Below are 24,370 nucleotides of genomic sequence, written 5' to 3' on the forward strand. Positions count from 1 at the left end.
GAGCAGTGGCCGACAAACACACATATATTTTTGTCCAAAAAAATGCATCAATTCGAATTAAACAATCACAGCCAAAACAACCTATTGCAAATAATAACTGTCTGATATCTAACAATAAGTTTTTAATAAGCGATGTTGGGGTGTTTACAAGGTGTATGAAAAAAATGTATGGCACAAAGAGCGAATGCAGAGGAAGGGGAAGAGAGAAAGAGAAAGAGGGAGACACGAGTAAAGAATGACACGTACATACATCATGTATACATATACTTAATACATGGCGTAATGAATACAGTGGGACATATTTAGATACTAAAAAAGCAAAGGGTACGTTGATTGTATATAAGTTTAAAATGAAAGTACTCCATCTTCCTCGCTATTCTAGTATAGAAGTAGAAAATACAAAAAAATAACAACAATCAAGTGTCGACGCGGCTTTAACATCGAGTGAACGTCATATTATGTCAGGTTGGACGGATAACCTGCGGCAGCACCGCCGTCTTGTTAGTAATTAACCAAACAAAATGGACACTTAGATAACGATTAAGCGAATGCTCGTGCAATTGTTTTAATTATAATATGTGAAAAAATTGGACTGGATTGTATTATTGTAAGTCTTTTTCATTCATCTCCTTTAATACGTTAAAATAGTTACAATGCTTGGCACAAGAAGCGACGGTCGAAAACATTTTACAATAAATACTTGCACAAGTTCAGTCAAGTACACATCAGGCAGTGCCACATTTCATTAATAAATTTTTCTACCGATTTCATAAACCGGAGCCATAGTAGAATTTTTTAGAATATTTACTCTTTTTAGATGCCATCATCATCGATACTATAATAATACGCGGCATATACTACTTTTCGTAACATTTACGACTCGTGGTACAACTCGGGACTAAAACTTTTTTTTCATGGCGAACAAGTAAATATTGCTGATGTTTCATTCGTATCTCACACATTGTTGACACGAATAAATAACTGTATAGATGTATTTCAAATACAATAGACGTCAATCTTCTAGTGAATTTTTACATAATTTCTGAAATTAAACTTTTCAGCAACTTTATACAACCTAGACTTATTATTCCAATGACACATGTATGAAGGATTGCATGATAATTTCACAGTCAGCTTAATTCTGCGCTGTACTACCAACTTGAATCGTATAATTATAAATTGAACTCTTGCATATATCTGTTTCAATTCTACTGACGTCCCATAGCGATTCTATGAAACGTGCGTTAAGAGCGTATCGATCGATAAAGGGAAGAAACAATGAGTAGAATTTCTCCGGTTAAGAACAACTAGGTGTAATACATGTAGATATATCAATACGCGGAGAGTGGGTCGATTGCATTTTTACAGAATCAATACATGTGAACACAATGCAAAATAAATATTTTTGCAACAATTGTGATCATGTAATACATGGAGCTTCAAATTTCTCGGGCTTGACTGAAGAAATTCAATAGACCCAAAAGCTTTGACAAAGATTTTTCAACTCAAGCCGCGGTGTAAAAGCCGGCGTTGAGTACTTTGCGTGTAAATGAACGTGCCATTTACACACCCATCGAATCGCGCGCTTGTGTGAATATCTATGGACATACCTATATGTACAATTACTTGCCGCATTACACAGTAGTCACACACAACGAAAATTAGACGAAGGTACATATACACTCGGTCGAGAACCACAGGACGCGATTGGTTAATCAAGTATCCTGCAGTGCAATGTCGCTTTATAAGGTAAAATCTGATTGGTTCTCTTTCTCATATAATTCGGGCCTCGCCTTGCGATCGCCAATTGCTTCGTCCGTCTTTTCCACGGTACGAAATACCTTATATACCGTATTATTTTCTATGTCGTGATCCTTCCAGAGTTGTATAGCGGCTTACAGCCACAGTATCGTAACAATTAAGCATTCACGGAGGTACCGTTGAGATCGCTAACCTGACGAACGCCGGGCACAGGTTACAGCAGAACGAGACGCATCTCCGAATGAAAGTCTTTGATAGGAGAAAGGATGAGAGAATTTTGAATTATATTTCCTAAAAGTAATCACCTTAAAGACGTTGGTTGGTAATTAATCAGTATCATTATCGATTTGTGATATGAATGAATAATTTGATAGTTGCAACGGTTGCCTTCTTGAAAATTATGTAAACTCAAATACACCCGCACGCATACGGTACTGGATTTGTACCTAAAGTACGTTTCCCTTGGTGGGGGGAAAGAGAGCTATCGAGTGAGAGTGCGAGGGAGCGAGACGGAGCGATGTATGTAGAATGATTCGGGCCTATGGACACGCTCGCACCTCGATGGTCCGTGCTACCGCCGCTAGGAAAAAGTCGAGTATCATCACGGGTTGTGTGTCGAGGGACGCTTTTTTCCTGTAAAGTTTTATATGAATTAGTGGCCGGTTCATGTGTTTTCTAATAAACGAACGGTCTGTTATTGGATTTAAGAAAGTGAGGCCGCGTTGTAGTATCGAGCGTTCGCTGTGGTCGCCTTCGAGACTTTAGATGCTCAAGCGGAAATCTCGCGATAATGGCGTACGTTCCGACGACGTTCTGTTGTTTTTTTTACAAAGTGGCTTTGGTAAGCTCGTACAGTTACCCCGTCGCACATCAATCGCGTGTATACCTCGACTGTAAGGTTTAGTGGAAAGACAGTTGTCGAGCTAGAAGATAAGTGCCGTTTAATAGAGCTGCCGGAGATATAAATAAGAAGAATTGAATTCAATATTTCGGGAAAGTAATAACGAGGAAGAATGCGAAAAATCTGATAATCTAAAATGCACTATCAGACTAAAGTAAGAATTTAATTACAAGTGTTCACCGAAACCTCTGCCGATCACCCCGTCTAGAATGTATTCCGAGTTGCTACCTTGATAATATTGAAAAGAGAGGAGCAATTTTGTAATACAAGCATCTGCCCGTAACTATAGATTCTGGAATTTTTATCAGGTTTGTACTAGCTAGCATTTTCTTAATTATCATCCCAATTCTTCCGAATTTTTACACTTCACTGTGCCGCGCACTCGATGTGCTGTGTGCTTGCGCGCGCGCGCGCATGTGTGTGTGTGTGTACCTGCAAATCTCTGTTGGCTTTGTCCGTTCGTATCCGTTTACGTAGTTTTTAATTTCCTGCTTTTTCATCCCCTTAAATATATTTTCATGGCATTGAATTTTTACCGCGACCCCGTGTTGTGTTTTGTACTCTTACGCGACACACGATGGCACAGAGCACGCGATGAAGCACGCTACGCGAGCATAGAGCCTATAGATACGCGCATAAAGGGTACAGCAAAGATGATTTATTTTCTCTGTAATTAATGTTGCAACGTTCGCAGTCTTATTCCCGATTTGTTCAAGAATCTGTTACTAATCCTACATTTCCATGGCAGCCAAGTCCTGGAGTAAGTTTATTTACAGCAAAGGTTCAATTCCAAAATCCGCCTTGATCCGATCTCTAGCTTGACTTTGATGATTTATTATTAATATTGTTATTATTATTTCTTTTCTGTGAAATTGTTCGACTTATTCGACATCGAGTTCTAGGTATGTAGTTTAACAAATTTATTTTGGACAAGGTGAGTTTTGATTTTACTCATTGGCCAAGACATGTTTCTGGAATTGAATGATGCTGCATAAATGCAGTAACTTGAACATTACATTTCTAAAAGTTAATTTATGCTTTGTCAGAAATTTTAAATCCTTTTCCCAAATTACAGCATTCCTCAGTAGTTTCAAGCTTCGTGTGAAATTTTCACAGATGCAGCTACTAAAAAATAACATCTATTCTATAATTTGAATATACGAGCCTGAAGTTGGCAGCCAGAATTAGCAGCGACATGCTCTAATGTTCATTCGAATAAGGTAGTGAGGTCCGAAAAACAAAATTTTGTGCAATAATTTGAATCCTTAATACTTTGATAGAATTATGAGGATGACGCTAAACTGCATTTTTCTATTTTCAAAAAGTTTAACACACTTGGCTACTAACCTTGGCTGTTAGCTTCAGCTTCATTTTGAATTCACTGATGAACTTTATTTTTAACAAATTTGAAACATTAGACTATTCATTAATTTATTCCATTTTTTTCTCTCATTTTTAAAAAGATCTTCAACATCCTAATTAAGCATAAGTTTAAGTTTTTTCTAGGAGGCTTTGACAGCGTGATATTCAACTCTACCTCAAGATGGATAAATAATGATGCGCCCTGAAGGGGAAAGGTTATAGCGATTATGAGGTTCGAAACCATAAGCGTATAGCTTTTCCCCATTAGTGTGTATCCTAAACAACTTGAAGTGTGGTAAATCTTGTCAAATACTTTATTCATCAGGTATACAGTAATCGAAGATTTGATGATTACATTTTCATATATATAATGTGTAATTGAACTCTCAGTATATTGTTCAAATAATTATCTTGATGTCTCAGGTCGACGTAAAAGAAAAAATGACACGATTTGTCATGAATTATCGTTGACCTGAGATGCCAAGTATTCTACACATTACATTTTCACCAAAATTTTAGTAGCAGCTAATTAGTCGGTTGTAAAGTACGATTTTATCACCTAGGAGTGGTAAAATTAGAGCTGAATACTTTTTTGATCTATATCTGTCTGACAATTAAAATGTAGAATTTTGACAATGCTCAATAAATCTACAGTCATTTCATTATCTGTTGTTTCAGAAGGTATAGAGAACTAATAACGATGGGCACACTACTGGCCATAGGAAAGGTAGTAAAATTCCCTCTTGAGCCTGAGACGGAGGTGAATAGTCGTGCAGCGTAAAGACATGGACTCGTACGATCTATTTGGCGAAGATGTCAGTGGCTCAATGCTCGACGCTCTTCCAGACCTTGGGGGTACTGACCACTTTGACGCGACAGGTGCAACAAACCCAGCGGTAGTCTCCCGAGATGGTCCGAATCCTGGTCCAAATGGAGGCGGGAATTACATCAACCAACCGTACAGCATATCTCAAGAATCTCCTCTGCAAAAATTGACTTCATTCGGTGGATCTGAATTTGGAAGCTCTAACCAACTACAAAATACAACACAACGAAATATGTTCAATCAGAACTTAGCCGGCTTTGACGCTGGGGCTCCTCAGCGAGCTATGGTGCCAGGAGCATTTCAGAATCAAGCGCGTAGCATGGCTCCACAGCACAGAGGTCCTCATCCAGGGGCTGGAAGTCAGTACCCCAGTTATTCGGATAACATGTATTCAATGGAGCAGCAGCATCCCATGACTAGAGGTAATTTGTCAATGGATCCAGGAATGCAAGGATGGCCCGGAAGTGGAGGTGCTTATCCCCAAATCCAAAGACACTATAATCAAATGGCACCTCAACCTACAACATACAGGCAGCATATGCCACAGTACTCACATCAGCAGGATCAGGCGGCATTAAACCAAAAAATACAGCAGCAACAGCAGCAACAGCAACAGCAGCAGCAGCAACAACATTTTAACGCTCAGCAAGGGATGATGGGGAACATGGGTGTCCCTCATCAAGGTATGCAGGGAACAGGAACTGCAGGAGTCTATCAGCATATGGTGGGGCAACAACAGCATTATCAGCAAAGTAATCCTGCAACGATCTATCAAACCCCTTCGGGGTATACTGGCTTCACAAGTGCTATGCACGCGCAGCAACAACCACAGCAACCTCCACAACAGCCACAACGGATGCCTCACCATCTTCCATCTCATCAACCTCATCCCACTCATCAACAGTATCCTCAGCATCCACAGCAAAGCATGGACCCGCAATATTCTCATCACTCAGCTCCCATGTTTAATCAACCTCAACATCCAGGACCTGCGGCACAATTTGGACCAACTAAACATGCAACAAGCCCTCAATATCGAGCTACCTTTCCTCAATTATCGCCTCAAATGTCACCCAGACCTCAAATGTCGCCTCGGCCACCTGCCGTTCAACAACAAATGTCGCCAAGGCCCATTATGTCTCCAGCTAAACCTAGTACACTCTCACCTCATCCTCATTCGCAATTACCACATCAAACGTCGAACCAGCCTAATGCTATGTCCGTATCTCCTTGTCCACCAACTTCTATGAATATGAATACATCTGGAGCCTCTCAGCAGAGTACTCTTCAGGCACTTGAACAAATGGTCATACCAGGAGTTGCTGTCCCTAATCCAAATGTAACAAGCCAGGATTATAATCAATTTCAACCTCGTCCTCTTATGCCTCATACGACGAATATTTTGCCCCCACAACCACCTCCACAAAATTCTACGCCGCCTGTCACTGGACCCAGAATGCCATTGTCTAACCAATGGCCGCATCCGCCACAACTGCAGCCACAACAACCGCCACAGCCACCACAACAGCAACCACAACAGCAACAGCAAATTAGATCAAATTTGAATGTGAATGATGGTAGAAATATTATTGAAGTTCAAACAACAGCTAGTTCAGAAACAAATTCTTTGTTTCCTGTCAATGGACCAGAAGGTAATAATGTAGTAGAAACAACGACGCGGGACACCACAGACAACGCACAAAGTGTAAACCCTCCGAAACAGGAAGTGGAAAGTCCTGATCAAACTTCTGCTAATCAAAAATCTGATATGCTCAATCAACCAGCAGAAACAACCCTTCAAAATAGTACGCCAGCTAGTTCTGTGAGCGAGCAAGTAACTCCTATTAAACCAGCGCCTATAGAAGCTGTACAAAGCTTGCCAGCCTCAAGCACTAGTGGCAATATAATCGAGACTGGAGTTATGTCCCCTGTGGTACAGCAATCCACAATAACCCAAAGACCTAATTCCTATCCTAATGTCGAAAGCAATGTGTCAGAGAGCAAAATTACAGAACAGTCTGCCGATGTGAGCACCATATCTTGCCATCAGCCAAATGTAACCACTCCGCCACTAATAAACCAATCTCAGCAACAACAATCGCAGCAACAGCAGCAACAACAACAGGGGCAACAATCGCTTATTTGTCAGCAAGTATCGAGTCAACCTATACCTCAGTCACAGCCTCAAGTAATTCCGACATCTCAGCAGCAGCAGGTGCAGCCGATACTGGGGCAGCAGTCACAGAATCAGCCGCCATCTCTTATGGGACAACAAACCCAACAAACTTCAATCGGGCAGTCACCTCAGGCACAACCACAGCCCCAGCATCAAGTTAATATGATGCCTTCCAACAACTCTATGATTCCACTGCCGATACAGCATCAGCCACAGATGCAGACACAGATCCAAGGCCAAACTCCACAGATACAGAGCCAACCTAGCCAAGTACAACCAGGGTTGATGAGTGTACAGCAAATGCCAGCGGTCGGTCAGGCTGGCAATGTTGTCATGCCTTCTCATCAGACTACTGTTCCTCTCAGTAACACACAACCAACGCATCCACCACATCCAGCTTCAGCAGGAGGGTTCGGAGAGTATACAAATGTTCAAAAACCCAATAATATGTATTCCAACGAGATGATTGTGGGTTCTGGGCAGCAGTACCATGCCAGTGGAGATATTATTGGTGCCAATACAATGCCAGGCATGTATGGGATACCGCAGCCGGCACCACCACCTCCTGTCACTCCAAGTGGATTTACGAATCCTTGTGCTCCCGTAACTCATCACCAGGAGAGAGCGGCTCTTCAACAACAGTTACAAGAGTTGTATTGCATGCCTCCGGCTTCTGAAAATCAAGAAAAAATTGTTAGCTTGCAAGAGCGATTACAAGCTCTTCAACAACATGAGATTAATGATCAGTGCAATGGAGGCCCTCAGTGTATTCTCCAGACGCCAATGTTTACTGCTGCTGTTGTCGATAGTCCTCAGGTAAGTAATTTTTTTTCTCTGTTCAAGGAATATGTTCAGAAAATTGTATCATGTGGTACCCTTTTATAGGTTTCAAGCACGACTGGACGAGGTAGAAGTAAAGGTGCTCCTCGCACTAAGAAGAGTAGGAAAAAAGTTGACAAAGAAGTTGTAGCCCCAATTATATCACAACAAATAAGTCAGCCTGAGCCGCCATCGTCAGAGAATCTCGTTACCCCTGTGGATAGTAGCAACGTAATAGATAGTATGGCAGATTCTGAGGACCTCAAGCCAACTTCAGGTGACATGGAGGAAGAGTGGAACAAAAACAGAAAGGCTCGATCACCCAGAAAGCCGAGGAAACCTAAAGAACCAAAGGAACCAAAAGAACCGAAGATTAAAAAAGAACCTAAGCCACCTAAAGAAGCTAAATCTCCCAAGAGTAGGAAAAAAAAAGAAGCCAAAGAACCAGGTGGAAAACGTGGGAGAAAGTAAGCATGCTTTATTCAATTACTTGAAAATATTTAACAAAAATTGTGTCTAATTGTTCGTTCAGTCTTACTTGACGAATAATTTTTAATCTGCGGTTTCTTTTTTAGAAAAGTTGCTCAGTCAGAATCAGCCGATGAAGAGCCTGCCGTTGAAGCTGAAGAAGCTGTAGTATCTGACTCAGGAGCTGTACAAGATGCTGAAGTGAAGCCAAGTGAGTCTGTGGAAAATGATGAGCAGGAACAAGTTGATTCTTCAACAACGGAGCCAATTGTTACGGAGTGTAAAGAAGATGCAGAAGAAAAAGCTGAACCTGAAGAAGCACCTGAAGAAGATAAAAAACCTGAAATCCCAGAGGAAACCCCTGAAGTTAGTACACCAGTTAAGAAAAAATCGACTGGGAGAAAAAAGTCTGGAGCTAAGGTCAGCATCGGAAGAACACCGCGGAGTTCCAAGTAAGTTTGGTCATTATTGCCCATAGTTAGAGTTCTCTCAAAAAAAAAAACTACTCCCGTTTCTTTGTAATGTTATCGAACCAGTATGGAAATTCATTAAAATCCACTTTAGGAAGCGAAAAAGTCGCATAGCACCTGATTCAGATGGAGAAGAATTAGCCGCAACACCTCCACCTTCACCAGAAGCTGGTGAAGATTTGAATAAACGGAGATCGGCAAGAAACACACATCGCAAAAAATATGTTGATGATGTTATGCTTAGATTTTCTGACGACGAAGTACCCCTACAAGAAAGTCAAGCTAAGAAAGCTGATGGAAGTAATATCTCTAAGCTACCAGCTGTCAGAAAAGAAGCCGAAGGTGGTGAAGTTGGCCCGAATAAACCCAACTTTGTATATATTGTAAGTGTACTCAACAGCAATTATAAATATCGAGTATAAAATCAAAACAATTATTATTATTCGTTATTTTCGTATTGCAGAACACAATGGATGAAGACTCTATGGTTGTGCAACATATTTTATGCATGCGAATGGGAAAAAGAGAAGTAAAACCTGAAGTGAAATTAGAAGTACCTGCTAAGGAGGTAACGACTGAGAAAACTGAAGTTGAACATGAACCTGCACCTGAAACTGAAGCTAAACCTGATGAGGAACCAACCGAGAAAACCGGTGACGAAGAAAGAGAAGTTGTTGAAGAAGTTACAATGCAGGAAGAAGTGAAATTGGAAACTGCAATGGAAGTGGAGGGCGAAGAAGTAAAGGAGAAAGAAAGTGAAAATGATGAAGTGAAAAATAAAGAGATGGAAGTAGAAAAGAATAAAGAAGTAGCAGTTGATAAAGAGAAGGAAGAGGAGAACGAGGAGGATGAAAAAGATGAAGAAGGAAAGAAAGAGCAAGAAAAGACTGTGGTGGAGCAAAACGAAGAAGATAAATCAACCTTGATAAAAGGAGGCGAATCAGAAATGGAAACAGGTGAACAAGACTCCGTGAAAGAACCTGAGGACGAGTCTGAGGTTAGTGAGACAAAAGAAAGAGATGCAAACATTGAATCCAAATCAGAAGCAGTGGCACCCTTACCTGAAGCAGAGGAAAAGGAGAAAAAGCAAGAAACACAACAGCTAGAACCAAGCTCGAGTGAAGTTAAGCCTCAGTTTATTGAGGTGGAAGAGTATCTGGTGAAGTATAGAAATTTCTCTTATTTGCATTGCGAGTGGCGTACGGAAGAAGAACTTTACAAAGGAGACAAGAGAATCCAAGCTAAACTAAAAAGGTTTAAGCAGAAGATGCAGCAGAATACGAATATATTTGAGAATGTACGTGTATTCTGGTATTCATTTATTAAATTGTTTAAAGCAACCAACCAAATTATTCACGTGTTGTCTAAACTCATTACAGCCAGAGGATGACCCCTTCAATCCGGACTTTGTCGAAGTTGACAGAGTACTTGACGAAGCAACTCATACTGACCCAACAACAGGAGATACTGTCAGACATTTCCTTGTTAAGTGGCGCTCTCTGCAGTATGAAGATTCTACTTGGGAGGTAGAAGAAGATGTTGATCCCGAAAAGATTGCGCAATTTCATAGATTTAATAAAGTGCCACCTAAAGATCAATGGAAGGTATGAGAAATTCTTTATGAAAATTGACATATGTGACAAAGATCCTGTCCAGATCTCACGAGGTTGACTTAGTACTGTTAACGCAAGGCCACATTAGGGGAAAAATCATTACTTTGCAATTTTAGAATGGTTTTGAAAGAATTAATTGCTCAAAATATGAACACGGTCTACTTCATTATGGTTTACTAAATTTCGGACAGTCCTCAATATCCCGAATAAATAATTTTTCCTAAACATGCATATTATACTAATGTTACTAGCTTCAACCGAATCAGATCTTCGGGTTGTATACATTTAAGTAATCTTCAATTTATTTTTTTATTCCACACAGCCAAAGAAAAAACCTACAGCTGTTGCTTGGCAGAAACTCGATGAGTCCCCAATTTATAAAAGTAACAACAGTTTAAGACCCTATCAGCTTGAGGGTCTAAATTGGTTGCTTTTTTCATGGTACAACGGACATAATTGTATTCTTGCTGATGAGATGGGTCTAGGAAAAACTATTCAATCGCTAACATTCGTAGACGCCGTATATAAGTACGGAATTCGCGGGCCTTTTCTCATCATCGCCCCACTTTCAACTATACCGAATTGGCAGCGAGAATTCGAGGGTTGGACCGACATGAATGTCGTTGTATACCATGGCTCGTAAGCATCTGAAAATGTTTCATTCATCGTGTTGATTGTTCTCTTTTACCATTGCTTTCTCATTTTATTTCAATTCTCTATATACATTTATTCGTTTTCGTAAGGATTTTTTTTTCTGGTTACAGGGCTGCAAGTCGTAATATGCTGCAGGAATATGAGGTGTATTATAAAAATGACAAACGCCAACCGATCAAAGATTTAATCAAGTTTAATGTGCTTATAACAACATTCGAAATAATAATTACGGACTTTAACGAACTGCGTGGCTACAATTGGCGACTGTGTGTAATTGATGAAGCCCACAGACTTAAGAATAGAAACTGCAAGCTACTTGAAGGACTCAGACAGCTGAACTTGGAGCACAGAGTACTTTTATCTGGAACTCCGTTACAAAATAACGTTAATGAACTTTTTTCCCTCCTCAATTTCCTAGAACCGATTCAATTTGCAAGTAGTGAGCAATTTTTGAAAGAGTTTGGCAACTTGAGCAGTGACACTGAAGTTCATAAACTTCAATTGCTGCTGAAACCAATGATGCTTCGACGATTAAAAGAAGATGTTGAAAAATCTCTTGCCCCAAAGGAAGAAACTGTGGTCGAGGTATTTTTTAAATAAATTATATTCATTATTTTCCTTCAATAATCACAGCATACGGCAAAGTACTCATCTAATTAATTAATAATCGACAGGTTGAGTTGACGAATATCCAAAAAAAATATTATCGCGGTATACTGGAAAGAAATTTCTCTTTCCTTGCTAAAGGAACTACGTCTGCTAACATTCCAAATCTGATGAACACGATGATGGAGCTTAGAAAGTGTTGTATTCATCCTTTTTTACTCAACGGTGCTGAAGATCAAATTCAATTAGATTATAAACAAAGCAATGATAAAGAAGACTCAGAGGGTTACTATCATGCCTTAGTGAATAGCTCAGGTAAAATGGTACTCATCGACAAACTTTTACCAAAATTGAAAGCTAGTGGTCATCGCGTCCTTGTATTTAGTCAGATGGTTAAATGCTTGGATCTATTAGAGGATTATCTTGTGTACAAAAAGTAAGTTCTCAATCTGCAACTCTTCATTCATTCATTCATTCATTCAATCGATGACACTAGGAGAGATCTAATATGTGATGTTCGCTTTATCATAGGTATCCATATGAAAGAATCGATGGACGAATTCGTGGAAACCTCCGACAAGCCGCTATTGATCGTTATAGTAAGCCTGATTCTGACAGATTTGTTTTCTTGCTTTGTACAAAAGCTGGTGGACTTGGTATCAATTTGACTGCTGCAGACACAGTTATTATCTATGATAGCGATTGGAACCCACAGAATGACTTGCAGGTGAAGATTAAAGACTACGACGAGTTTCACATTCAAGTGTTCTTTTTTACTTAGTGAGTAAACTTCAAAATATATTCATATTATATATGTTCTGATAGGCACAAGCACGATGCCACAGAATCGGACAGCAAAAAATGGTCAAAGTGTACCGCTTGCTTTGTCGCAATACATATGAGAGAGAAATGTTCGACAAAGCTTCGCTAAAGCTCGGTTTAGATAAAGCTATTCTACAATCAATGAATACTAGTCAAGGAGGCAAGGATCCTAACAACAAACAATTGACAAAGAAAGAGATCGAAGATCTTCTTAAAAAGGGTGCATACGGAGCTATCATGGATGATGATAATGCTGGGGACAAATTTTGCGAAGAGGATATCGATATCATTCTCGAGAGGAGGACGCAGGTAATAAAAATTGTTCAATAGAATTGAAATGAAATACATATCCTATTTCTAATAAGCAGTGTTGTATTAAAATTCTCGTTTAATAGGTCATCACCATTGAAGCAGAAAAAGGCTCAACATTTTCGAAAGCTAGTTTTGCCTGTTCATCAAACAGAACAGATATAAATATTGATGATCCTGATTTCTGGAAGAAATGGGCAAAGAAAGCTGAAATCGACACAACAGAAAAAAAGGAAGAGGATGAACTTGTTATCTCTGAGCCTAGACGTAGAACACAAATTAAACGATATGGACATGATGAATCTGTTGTTGATATGTCTGAACTTGATAGTTCAGATGACAATAGTGATGATGATGTAGGAGGAGGACTTACAGGCAGAGGTACTTTGTGTTTCCTACATTCAGTATTTAATCAAAATTTGTATTGCGTCAATGTAAGAGAATCGAAAAATAAGTAATTGCCTGTTGGGTTTATTTTATTGTAGGTAAAAGACGTCGAGACAAATTTGGCAAAAAGTCTCGCAAATTCTTTGATGAATATGTTCCAAGGGAAGGTGAGGTAGTTTATGGTAATTGGGCACGCAGTGAATGTTTCAAAGTTGAGAGAGGTTTACTTACATTTGGCTGGGGACGGTGGGAAGAGATATTGCAACATAGTCAATTTCGCCGGGGTTGGAGAGAGATAGATGTCGAGGATTGTGCCAGAGTCATTCTTCTCTATTGCCTACGATTCTATCGCGGTGATGAGAAGATACGTAATTTTGTTTGGGATCTGATTACGCCGTTGGAAAATGGTGAAAAAATCAAAACTGTTATGATGAACACAACTGGAAGAAACAGCAGGCAAAAACAGAAAAAGGGCCGCACACGGGAAGGGCGTGAAACTCGAGGGTCCTCTGCCAACAATGGAACAAGCGATCCAAATCATTGGAGTAATGCAGAAAAGTACGATGGGGACATATTCCTAGAGAGTAATTACAAGAAGCATCTAAGTCGTCATGCAAACAAGTGAGTATATTATTTTTTTCACTATGAACTGAAATATTTGATGCCAACTTCTTAAGAATAGCTTCCAATTGTATTGTGTAACGGGTTTTATTTGTTAAAAATCATATAATACCTAAATCTGGTATTTGTATAATATTTTCGACTCCTTTTAATAAATCTGTGAGTGAGATTATTTGTTGATTTCAGAGTTCTTTTGCGAGTTAGAATGCTGTATTACATCAAACACGAGATCATCGGTGATCTTGTACAGCATATCTCGGATGGTGTTCACGTTAGGTCAGTAACACACATAAAAAGTTTAATGCTACCGTCTTTATTTTGTTACCTCTTTTCTTATCAAGCGATTATTAAAAAACGTCGTGCACTTACACTTACAAGCTTACACAGTGCTTATAGTTGCATGTGCTATGTATTTGTTCTACTATGGGTCCTAATTGTGCCAAGAATGCTCATAGAGCTAAGCTATCTGTTACCTTCGTAGCCATGTCAATGACAGTAGGTCGTCCAATCATACTAATAAAATTCCTATCACCTTACTCTACGCTACTGACCATTGTAAGCCTGTGCATCAGATACTCTCGGCAACACATCGATCTGGTAAGATCTAGAGACCAATGCAGTGCACTGTGTTGAGAGGGCAAAAGAAAAAAAATACTCGAATTCAAATTTTAAAGATTCGTTGATATCAGTTTACGTGAGTTCTATAATTCAATTGCAATTTTCGCCACAAATGTGAATATGGTCAAATAAAAAATGGTTCAATGTAGTGTAGGCGAATTTTTCGTAACACAATGGAACTGATATCGTTGAATCGATTTCGAAATTTCAAAGAGATGTTTAAGAGAGTAATTTTCAATTGGCATATTTGAATTGGCAAAAAAAAAAAAAAAAAATCAAAATGGAACCGCCCTACAGTGCTTTGCGGATAAATCCTCCGCAACTGGCGGAGCCTCCAGTGAAATGGTGGGACCTGATGGCAGACAAGTCTTTATTAGTGGGATGCTTCAAACACGGCTACGAGAATTACGATCTGATGAGGGCCGATCCCGCGCTTTCTTTCATTACCAGCTGTCCTCTCCCTCCCCAGACTCAGACCGTTCATGCAAAGTGAGTATCTGTTGGTTACATTTTTTAAAAAAATTTTCCACAAATCTATCCTGACATGCTGTTGCTAATTTATTTTAACACCACCCGCACGCTTATTATGTCTGCTACATATTTATGTTTGCAAAATGGCAAAACTATAACTGCAACTTGAAAAATGAAAGAGTACGATTTCTGATTAGTACAAGATGAGATGAATTGCAATTAGTTATAGTTGAAGCGCAGATCATTTTGGTACACTGCTTGATACTGAAAATTTGTAAGATGAAATTTCGTTCGTACTCTTCTATTTTTCTACCAGCTTAGTCTTTGAATATAAAAGAATAACGCAGCTTCTGCATTTGCCATTTCCTCTTCAAGTTCCACGTTGGAACGTTTCATTTGATAATGATTCAATTCTTGAATTCAAAATTAGCAATAAATGTGTGTATAGAAGATTCGCTTCGAACGATAGTATAATAAATCAAAACAATAGTACTGATTCTTTAACAAATGTATCATCAAGCCATTTATTCAATTACCAAATGAAATATCTTCAAATTGTATGGACATATCTTTGGCAATCAATAATGCCCGAGAAAGAATGAAAGATGTACATCGTTTTGTCAGAAGCGTAAAAATCTGCGGCAAAAAAAAGCAAACATAAGCTTTAACCTTCTTTCATTATTCTCAATAATGTGTAATATTGTCTAATACAAAGTGAAGTTTGAGTTCTGAGGTCTCATATAATTTTAACAACCATGTAATTTTTCAGTAATAGGGATGATAAAAATCTGGAAAACGAAATTGAAGATGGCGAGACATCAGGTCTTGCAAGGGACTGTAAAGATTTGGAAAAATTTGGAGGAGAGACTCCGACTGATTCTCCCGCTATATCGAGTAAAGCTGATACTCCGATACCAGAAGCTAGTGGCAGTCATGATGGCAACGACGGAATAACAGAAGATGATAAAGCCTGGCCATCAGTTGTGGATCTCAATACTCGCCTTCGACGAGTAATATCTTCTTATCAACGCAGTGTGAAAAAAGATGACACGAAACCTGCTCCAAAACTTAAAACTGGAAACGATGGAGAAACTAGTAATCACAATACCGTGGCTAATACTGATCCGCCTCTTAATATGCAGGGATGGGACTTGCAGCAACTTGCTATGTATCTTCTGGTGAGTAAGAAGATTCTACGTTCGTGTAACAAGTAAGAAAGTAATTTACAGATATAATGTCTTCAAAACTTTATTTTAGAAAATGGAACGAAGAGAAAAAATGGAGGCAATGGTAAAAGAAAGAGAGCGAAGCCGTTTGGAAGAACAGCGAACTAAGTGGTCTAGACGAGAGGAGAGCGAATTTCTGCGTGTTATATCAACATATGGTGTCAATTACGATAGAAAAAAGGCCCAGTACGATTGGACGAAGTTTAAAAGTATAGCTAGGTTTGATAAAAAAACGGACAACGATCTTACAGATTACTACATGTCTTTTAGAGCCATGTGCAAGAAAGCCTGTCACATGAAACTGACTGATGACGATGGTATGCATTACATTGCAATAATCAATGAGAAATAATTCGATTATTTTAGGTCATTCCAATTAATGCATTTCAATACGTATGTTGCAGACATTCCTTTGGATCATCTCAGTGCTAGTAAAGCTCGACAAATATTGGATAGGGTTGATTTATTGAGCAAAATACGTGAAGAGATATTGTCTCATCCTCACTTGGAAGAAAGGTTAATGCTCTGTCAACCTTCAGCTGATACACCAGACTGGTGGCAGCCTGGTAAACATGACAAAGAGCTGTTACTTGGAGCAGCCAAACATGGACTCGGTAGAACGGATATTACGATTCTCAACGATCCTGATTTTTCATTTCATAAAATTTTGAACAAAAGTATATTTAGTGGCGTGCAAAGCGCAAGAATGGACAAATTGGATAAAGCAGTAAAAATTGAGAGTCGTGAAGATATACTGAAGTTTGACAAAGACGAGATTTTAGTGAAACTGGAAAAGGGAGAAGGAACTTTGAAGATCGAGAAAGTTGGTGCAAAAAAAGACAAAGACTCAAGTACAGATAAAAAAGTTGACTCGATGAACTTAGAAAAAAGTCAAGTCGAGTTGACTATTGTCAAGGCAGAAGTCAAGCCCGAAGATAACAGTAGTAGCAGCACACTGACTATTACTACCATTTCTAAACCAAAATCTCCAGAACAAGAAAAATCTTCTGAGGACAATATTGAGAACGAAGAGAAAGGAAAGAGTGAGGATATCAGTGAAAAAGATGCATGTGCCGAAACGATGGACAAAACAGAACAAACGGAAGTAAAAGAAAATGGTCCCATTGTAAACGAAGATCCAGTTCGAGAGATAGAGCCAAAAGTTGAGGATAAAGTAAATGTACCAGAAGAAAAGGAAGAAACTGAAAAACTCGATTCTGAGAAAATTGAAAAAGAAGAAGATCCTCCATCTGAAAAGGAGTCTGAGAAAATGGATGTTGCTGAGGAAAAGCAAGAGAAAGAAGTAGTTAAGGTAACTGAAGATGTCGAGAAAATTGAAAATCAGTCTTCTGAAAAAAGCAAGGAAATTGAGGAAATTGAGAAGCCTAAAGTGATAGAAGTCACTGAAGAGAATGCGGCAGAGAAAACTGAACAAAAGATGCCTACAGTTGTTGAAGAAAAGATGGAGTCTCTAATCGTGAAGAAAGAAGAGATAGAATCTCAGGAAGAGAAGATATCCATTATTGAAAAAGACAGTAATAAGTCTACGAATATAGAAGACAAATGCAGTGTTCAAGCTGCAGAACTCAAGGCTATGTTTCCTGATCTGGAAGTTATTCAACCTCTTTCGCGACTTACGCAAATTGACACATTTGTTCTACGTGACAAAACTATAGATTATACAGAGCCAACTGTCGCTCAGTTGTTGGCACATAGTTATCAAATATCTATAAAATGGCCAAAGGTGATAAATTTTTTTCTATTAAATAAATTTTTTTATCACAATTGTGAACTAATTTACCATTTTACTAAATAGGAACATGCTATTGAGGCTCGGCTGATGCACATTGTTCACGCAATAGAACACAAGGAATGGCCAGTTGCCATAAGTTTTAGTGCTGGCGACGAACCAGAAATAATTTCCAATGAAAAAGAAAGTTCAGAGGTGATCACAATAACCACAGATCATGGGGTAACCCGCTCCATTGGAAGTGGAAATAGCATATCTGCTGCCAAGAAACGAAAAAGGCATATCGCCATTGATGTAGAAACTGAACGAGGTAAGCTTTTTCAAGTATTGCAACACTCGTGAAGATTCAATTTTTTATGCAGGTACATTGAACAGATTCATTCATTCATTTGATGCAAGTTTTCTTAATCTTGTTCCAGCTAAACTGCATGCCCTGCTCAACAGTACTCACATGACTGCTCAACCTCCCTCGGGATTGAGTAAACCAACTGTCTTGACTAATTCAAACTGGGATGTTAATGAAGAATCACAGTCTGAAGAATCTCGTCGTTCTACGCCAGTGCAACCCCCTCCTGCTCATCAACAAGCTCGAACACCTTCGACGCCATTTGACTTCAAGTACACAGTTCCAGGAAAAACTACCATTATCCCTGGAACTTCTAGCACATTAACGCCGATTGATTTATCTGCTGGGTAATATCAAGTAGAATTAATTTTTAAAGATTCAAAGTGATTCGCCGCTTTCAATAAAATAAAAAAGGAACAAATAAAGATTAGCGTCGGGAAATTCTTTGCTGGGATTTGAACACTTATTGTGAATTCCCCACACTGGAGATTTTTTCCCTTTGCTGTCTTTTTGCCCTTTTAACTTATACTTGCATTATATATAGAACATTTTTTTTTTTTTTATACATATTTTATGGTAAAAACTTCAAAGCATTGATGGAAATTTCGATATTTTTTGATTCAGATATCCTAAATCCAATCCTGAAACTAACAAAGACATGATGAACGAAGTACAAGACTTTTCTATGCCGAATAAGAGCAAGCAAATCAGCAGTAATAAAGGAAAGCTAGATAGCATGCTGGAGAAGCTTACGAAAAGAAAAAGTTGTGTAAGTATTCACATCTAATGGTTCTTACCTTAATTGATGTTTCTTTTTACGTACAATATTCCAAGAATAGTTAAGTAGTTATGCAGCTGGTTATATTAATTTTTTTGTTTTAGTCAACTGACGAACCAATAATTGGAAAAGAGAAAAAACGGAAAAAATTAGATGAAATAGTATTAGGTTTGAGCGCCGCAAAGGAACAGCAGAGCACTCACTATCCTGAACATGGCAAAAAGAGTACAATCACGCCAAACGTAACTGTAACTCCAACGTCTGCGCCGATTGGTCTTCCAAATCAACCATCAAGTTCTCAAAAACCATTTTCCATTACCGTTACTTCGATCCCAGCTTCTCGAGCTTCTGGATCCTCGTCTGGCCTGCCACCTCCGGCTTTACACTCGCACAAAGATAGTTTTTCTGCACTATTAGCTCAGGCTGAACAGCAAAACCGTGAGCTTAAAAAACAGCAACAGCAACAGCAACAACATCAGCAGCAGCAATCTCTCATTTCAGCTCACTCATCAAGCAGTCATCGCAAAAGTTATGAAGCTATGATTGCAAATATGAACAAAGTTGCTGATTATTCTAACATCGGGACGTATTCACATGAAGCCAAAGTGAACAAATGGCTTGCTGAACAAACTGCTATAACGGAACAATTAGGAGCCGAGTATTTAAGCGCGCCGAGAAGGAGAAGGCCTCGCGTTGATCCTTCGTTGTTAGACTGGAAGAAGTTGACAGGAGACGAGAATGTTGCCGTAATAAACCGACTTACAGGAAAAAAAGTAAATATATATTCTTTGAACACAGAATTCATTTGTCATTCAGTTTGACGTGGGAATTACTTATTCTATATCGTTTTACAGGTAACTGGAACTAAAGCACCACAGTTGAAGAGACTGGGACAATGGTTGATTGAAAACCCGATGTTCGATGTTGATCCAAAGTGGGCCGAACTGGTCAAAGAGCGCGGAAATCTTCCTCACGATCTACAGAAACGTTTACCAGGAGCGGACCGAAGCAGCAACAAAGGAAAAAGTCCGGGCAGGCCACCAATGATGCCAAGCCCAACAGGGCAAGTTTCCGTCAGTCAAGCTAATTTAGCTGCTACATCAATGGCGTCTAGTTTGAGTTTTCCATCGTTGGGAAATCTGAACAATTCACTACTATCAGGCTTATCTCTCGGCAACTTTGATCCCAAAAATAATCCGCTTCTAATGCCATTTGGGGGGCTGCCCAACTTAGGAGCTCTAGGAGGACTTGGGAACCTTGGTAACCTTGGAAATATGAGCTTAACCAATTCCTTATTTGCGAACCTGGCAGGGCTGGGTTTACCTTCATTAGCTGGTATGGAGGCAGCTTTAGGTGCAACGGCTACGAGCACTGCAGATACGAATACTGCGAATTCGTCTAGCGGCGGAAAGAATTCAAACTCTAACAGTGTTGGTGGATCAGGCAAATCAAGAAGCAAGATGGACATCCCCACAAGTAAATCATCCGCGCCATCTACCTCAACATCGTCATCCCTCTCTACAACAACCCCTTTCCCATTCTTCTTTCCCAATCCTAGTCTTTTATATACCCCGCTGGGTCTCGGTGGTCTCAATCCATTTTCAATGCAGCCTGGTGGAGTATCATCTGCCTATGAAAGTCTCGCTCAATGTGGACTTCTCACTCCACCAACATCCACATCGTCGTCACGCAAGACTACATCTACATCAAACACTTCCCGCCAAAGGGATTCTATAGCAGATACCATGAAGCGAAAAGACAGCGAAAAGAAATCGCGATATGTTACAGATCCGGGTTTGAGTCTGCAACAATATGCTGAAATGGCTCTTCACAGTGATGACAAAAAGCGTACAGAGCCTGACAAGAAAGAAATAATCGAGCTCAGCCAAATTGCTGACTTGTCAGCAAGGCTGGAACGGAAATCTAAGGAACAAGAGATGAAGGAAGCTCTGGAACAGCTCAGCAGAACAAGCGCAGAACTGCTGACTAGGAACTTGGAGGATTTTCAACGACCACCAAAGCGTGGTCGTAGTGCGGATCAAACTTACGATCCACCACCTTCATTGGAAGTAACTCTAGAACCTATTGTGAAGAAGGTCAAGGTAACCGAACCTGACAATGTGAAAGCTGTTGTTACCAGTGAGCCTCTTGATGTAGAGACGCTCTTACGGCCAACAACAGTTTCTAGGCAATCAACTGAAGAAGAAACGACTCCGTCTCTGCCAACTGCAAACGCGAGCAACGTTAAAGAACCCGAAGAACCTCCTCAGGTAGAAGGTAATCCAGTGCCCACCACCTCAAAAACCGAAAGTAAACCGAGTTGCACCGAAAGCAGCGAGGACGATGTAAAAGGCAAAGGAAAGAAAACGCGGAATGTCAAGCGATTAAGTAATGATCCTCCTCCGGAACGCAAGAATCTTCGATCTAGTGCTGGTCGTCAGGCGAGAGCTGCGGCTGAGAGGCAGGCTCGGTTGGAAGGTGAACAACAGCTTGCCGAACAACGAGAAAGTCACGGTGTCACAGAGTAAATGAATGAATGTATTTTATCATCGAATATGCGGATAAATAGGTTGAAATAAGACGTTAATGGAGTACATTGAACGACGACTGATCTTACGTAGCGGTGATCGTTATAATTGTATTAAAATGGACTACGACGATTGTAGCGAGTTTATTATATATGATAATAAAATTAATGATACTATTAATATTACTGATAAAAACTAATGATAAAACTGATAGTAATTTATCGTGAGAGCTGGACACGAGGTACATACATACGAATAAAATATAAATACGCTGACAATTATAGGTATAATAATTATTACAAGTGAACGTGTGATAAGCAAACACACATAAGAAAAATGTGACAGTATTTTGCGAGGTAATACCTAGTTTGTGTGGTAATTAACATTCAATTACATGATAACATAGGTAGTATCGAGTTGAAAAAATTTTTCCCTTTTTCGTTAAATTTATTACCTTTTTTGATCTTATTGGTTTTGACCAGGGACTGTTTTATATACATGCTATTGATTATTGCTATCACTGATATACATACTTATAAAATAATACGCATAATAATCTTACTCATGAAGGTAGTTAAAGTAAACTAGGAATAATTTAAAAAAATCATGTAAATACTAAGGAATCCGATTGGTATTGTAAGCAACACGTGTACTTGGAAAAGTGTATATAAAGCAGTGTACTTTTAATTATACGTTAGGTGAAATAATAATAAACGGCTTCTTTCGTTGTTTGCAATTTATCTGGCAGACAAATTTATTCATATTGTACATACATAAGAAGATTTTATGGTTCGTATGAGAAATCAGGCAACTAAGGCACTTGCCACAAAAAATTACTCTCATTTTTTAGAATGTACATAGTATTGATACTTGAATATTTGGTTCTTATTGTTCCATATAAAAAATTACGTACATGGAGAAAGTTAAGAGTCTATAGGCTGTTGAATGCTACGAAGATATGGTTTACCAGAAGGTAGACTTATAACTTTAATGTCATCCCCAAATAGAGACTTAGCATCTTTGTCATTGACGGTAGGTTGTATCATAACATCATCTCCGTTCTAAAAAAGTTGTGATTCGTGAATGGTATTTAGAAAATTTGTAAAATTTTTGGAAACCATCCAAGGCCAATTTGTCAAATTTATTGGCTGGCACGTAACAAATTTTGAGATAATTCAATTTTTGATGTAACTAGTATGGTTTGCAAGTCTTTTGCTTGTGTACTGTACATAATGTAATTGTTGTGTGACAGTGAAGAAAAAAGTATCTAGAGAACAAAAAAAAATACACTTATGTGTTAGTACTAGAAGTATTCTTTTTTGTACTCCGTTATAAAAACAACGCCGCCACACTTGCAACCACACTTTTGTTACATAAAGTATCGTGAGCACCATGGAGGTAAAGTCTTTTTCGCCACGTGTATTACAGTATTTGTCTGGCTCGTGCATGCACTCACCTATGACTTGATACAAACTTACACTTAGCGTAAAAAGATCTACTTTGCCTCCTCGATGCACAATCTACTCTTCATTTCAATTACCTTCCAATCTACAGGTGTTGCTACCTTGTGTTTGTCCGTCAACTGTAGAGAATCAATAACTCTCAAGATTTCACTGTAAAAAAAAATGACACATTAACATAAGATTACTTTCCTCCTTCAGACAAAGATAGGCATGATGTATACTCGAAATTTCTTCCTGTTGTAGCTGGATAAAGGATTGAGAGCCTCATTTTCTTCTTAGGGTCTATGATGAAAACTGATCTAGCTGAAACGGGCAAGCCAGTGCTGTCAACTTCATCTGGATCAAGCATTCCTAAAGCTGTCACAATTGTGCGACTTTCATCTTCAATTATAGGATATGGAAAGTTCGCCTCTGTAATTTCACCATAGGCTTTAATATCCTGAAAATGAATTATAACCATTTTATTTGGCATGGAATTATTGATTACATAGATCTTCAGTCATGTTCCTTTAGAAAGTTATCAGCTTTTCGCACCTTGATCCATTGAATGTGTGATTTAACAGAATTACAAGACAAGGCAATAACTTTGACACTTCGCTTCTCAAATTCTGGGATCAACTTTGCTACTCTTGCCAATTCTGTTGTACAGACTGGGGTAAAATCGTTGGGATGAGAAAAGAGAATTGCCCAGCTAAGAACAAGAATTGCTGATTAATATTAAACAAGAAAAAAAAACATCAATCGTTTGTAATCATTTACGAGATGCAATATATTAAAATAATTTGAATACATAGCAAAGGATATTACTGATTGCCAAATGAGAAACAAAACAGATTGATTTCGAATATCTTTTTGGAGAACCGCGAGGTGAGAAAAAAAATGCTTTGAAGTACATCTTAAAGAGAATAGTATCATGTCAACACGACTGGGCTGAGTTCAGAAACCTTACTCGAGTGACTCGAGTATCGTTGTGTCTTTGTTTAATCTCATGTGTTAGACAGAGACAGTATGATATCCGAGTTCACTCGGGTAAGGTTTCTGAACTCAGCCCTGCCGGTAAGATTTATTAGGTTATACGAAAGAGATTTATGAATCTTACGAGTCTCCAATCCATTCGTGAAATTTAATCTGGCCGATATCAGAGTTTGCTGTAAAATTCGGAAATATTTCGCCGAGTAGAACCATATTGAGGGACAATTTTGATTCGTAACCAAAAATCGTTTCGATTAACAAGATTACAATAAATTTGATTGTTTTGCCTGACAACAGAAAAAAATGTAAACAACAACAAAACGTTCCTCACCATTACATGATTGGTAGGAAACCATCGAATATGCGATTGCTATGTGAAAGGATACCCAAGATGAATTCTGGCACTTTCGATTTGATGTGAAC

General features: G+C 38.9%; 2 protein-coding genes across 6 annotated transcripts; one reads left to right on the plus strand and one right to left on the minus strand.

Annotated features, from left to right (window-relative positions):
- kis (kismet) lies at positions 1 to 22,252 on the plus strand. 5 transcript variants are annotated; one of them, XM_046612250.2, is made up of 24 exons: positions 1 to 607; positions 4,703 to 7,842; positions 7,912 to 8,312; positions 8,421 to 8,765; positions 8,878 to 9,166; positions 9,247 to 10,080; positions 10,163 to 10,387; positions 10,719 to 11,035; positions 11,161 to 11,635; positions 11,725 to 12,092; positions 12,188 to 12,383; positions 12,482 to 12,787; positions 12,874 to 13,168; positions 13,273 to 13,795; positions 13,982 to 14,071; positions 14,711 to 14,902; positions 15,654 to 16,062; positions 16,142 to 16,427; positions 16,515 to 17,854; positions 17,927 to 18,170; positions 18,280 to 18,553; positions 18,831 to 18,975; positions 19,089 to 19,757; positions 19,839 to 22,252. In XM_046612250.2, the coding sequence occupies exons 2-24, from the start codon at positions 4,810 to 4,812 to the stop codon at positions 21,510 to 21,512; spliced, it is 12,930 nt and encodes a 4,309-aa protein (XP_046468206.1). In that variant the 5' UTR covers positions 1 to 607; positions 4,703 to 4,809; the 3' UTR covers positions 21,513 to 22,252. The 5 variants fall into 5 exon arrangements, with proteins under 5 accessions (XP_046468206.1, XP_046468207.1, XP_046468205.1 ...); XM_046612251.2 differs by having other exon boundaries at positions 1 to 324; XM_046612249.2 differs by lacking the exon at positions 1 to 607 and adding an exon at positions 2,197 to 2,970.
- Positions 21,959 to 24,272, minus strand: Prx6a (Peroxiredoxin 6a). The gene is made up of 5 exons (XM_046612267.1): positions 24,075 to 24,272; positions 23,510 to 23,666; positions 23,197 to 23,414; positions 23,053 to 23,125; positions 21,959 to 22,573 (listed from the first exon to the last, which is right to left on the minus strand). The coding sequence occupies exons 1-5, from the start codon at positions 24,158 to 24,160 to the stop codon at positions 22,436 to 22,438; spliced, it is 672 nt and encodes a 223-aa protein (XP_046468223.1). The 5' UTR covers positions 24,161 to 24,272; the 3' UTR covers positions 21,959 to 22,435.
- Positions 24,273 to 24,370: the final 98 nt, after the last annotated feature.

The sequence above is a fragment of the Neodiprion pinetum genome, chromosome 2 (genome assembly GCF_021155775.2).
Source record: "Neodiprion pinetum isolate iyNeoPine1 chromosome 2, iyNeoPine1.2, whole genome shotgun sequence".
In the NCBI taxonomy this organism is placed as follows: domain Eukaryota; kingdom Metazoa; phylum Arthropoda; class Insecta; order Hymenoptera; family Diprionidae; genus Neodiprion; species Neodiprion pinetum.

Bases quoted from the DNA above. Each gene is read 5' to 3' on its own strand.
- kis (XM_046612250.2), top strand. From the start codon at position 4,810: ATGGACTCGTACGATCTATTTGGCGAAGATGTCAGTGGCTCAATGCTC. The intron at 14,903-15,653 runs GTGAGTATCTGT...GTAATTTTTCAG, and splicing joins ACTCAGACCGTTCATGCAAA to TAATAGGGATGATAAAAATC. The intron at 17,855-17,926 runs GTGATAAATTTT...TTTACTAAATAG, and splicing joins TATCTATAAAATGGCCAAAG to GAACATGCTATTGAGGCTCG.
- Prx6a (XM_046612267.1), bottom strand. From the start codon at position 24,160: ATGGTTCTACTCGGCGAAATATTTCCGAATTTTACAGCAAACTCTGAT. The intron at 23,415-23,509 runs GTGCGAAAAGCT...ATTCATTTTCAG, and splicing joins CACACATTCAATGGATCAAG to GATATTAAAGCCTATGGTGA. The intron at 23,126-23,196 runs GTATACATCATG...TTTTTTTTACAG, and splicing joins ACAACAGGAAGAAATTTCGA to TGAAATCTTGAGAGTTATTG.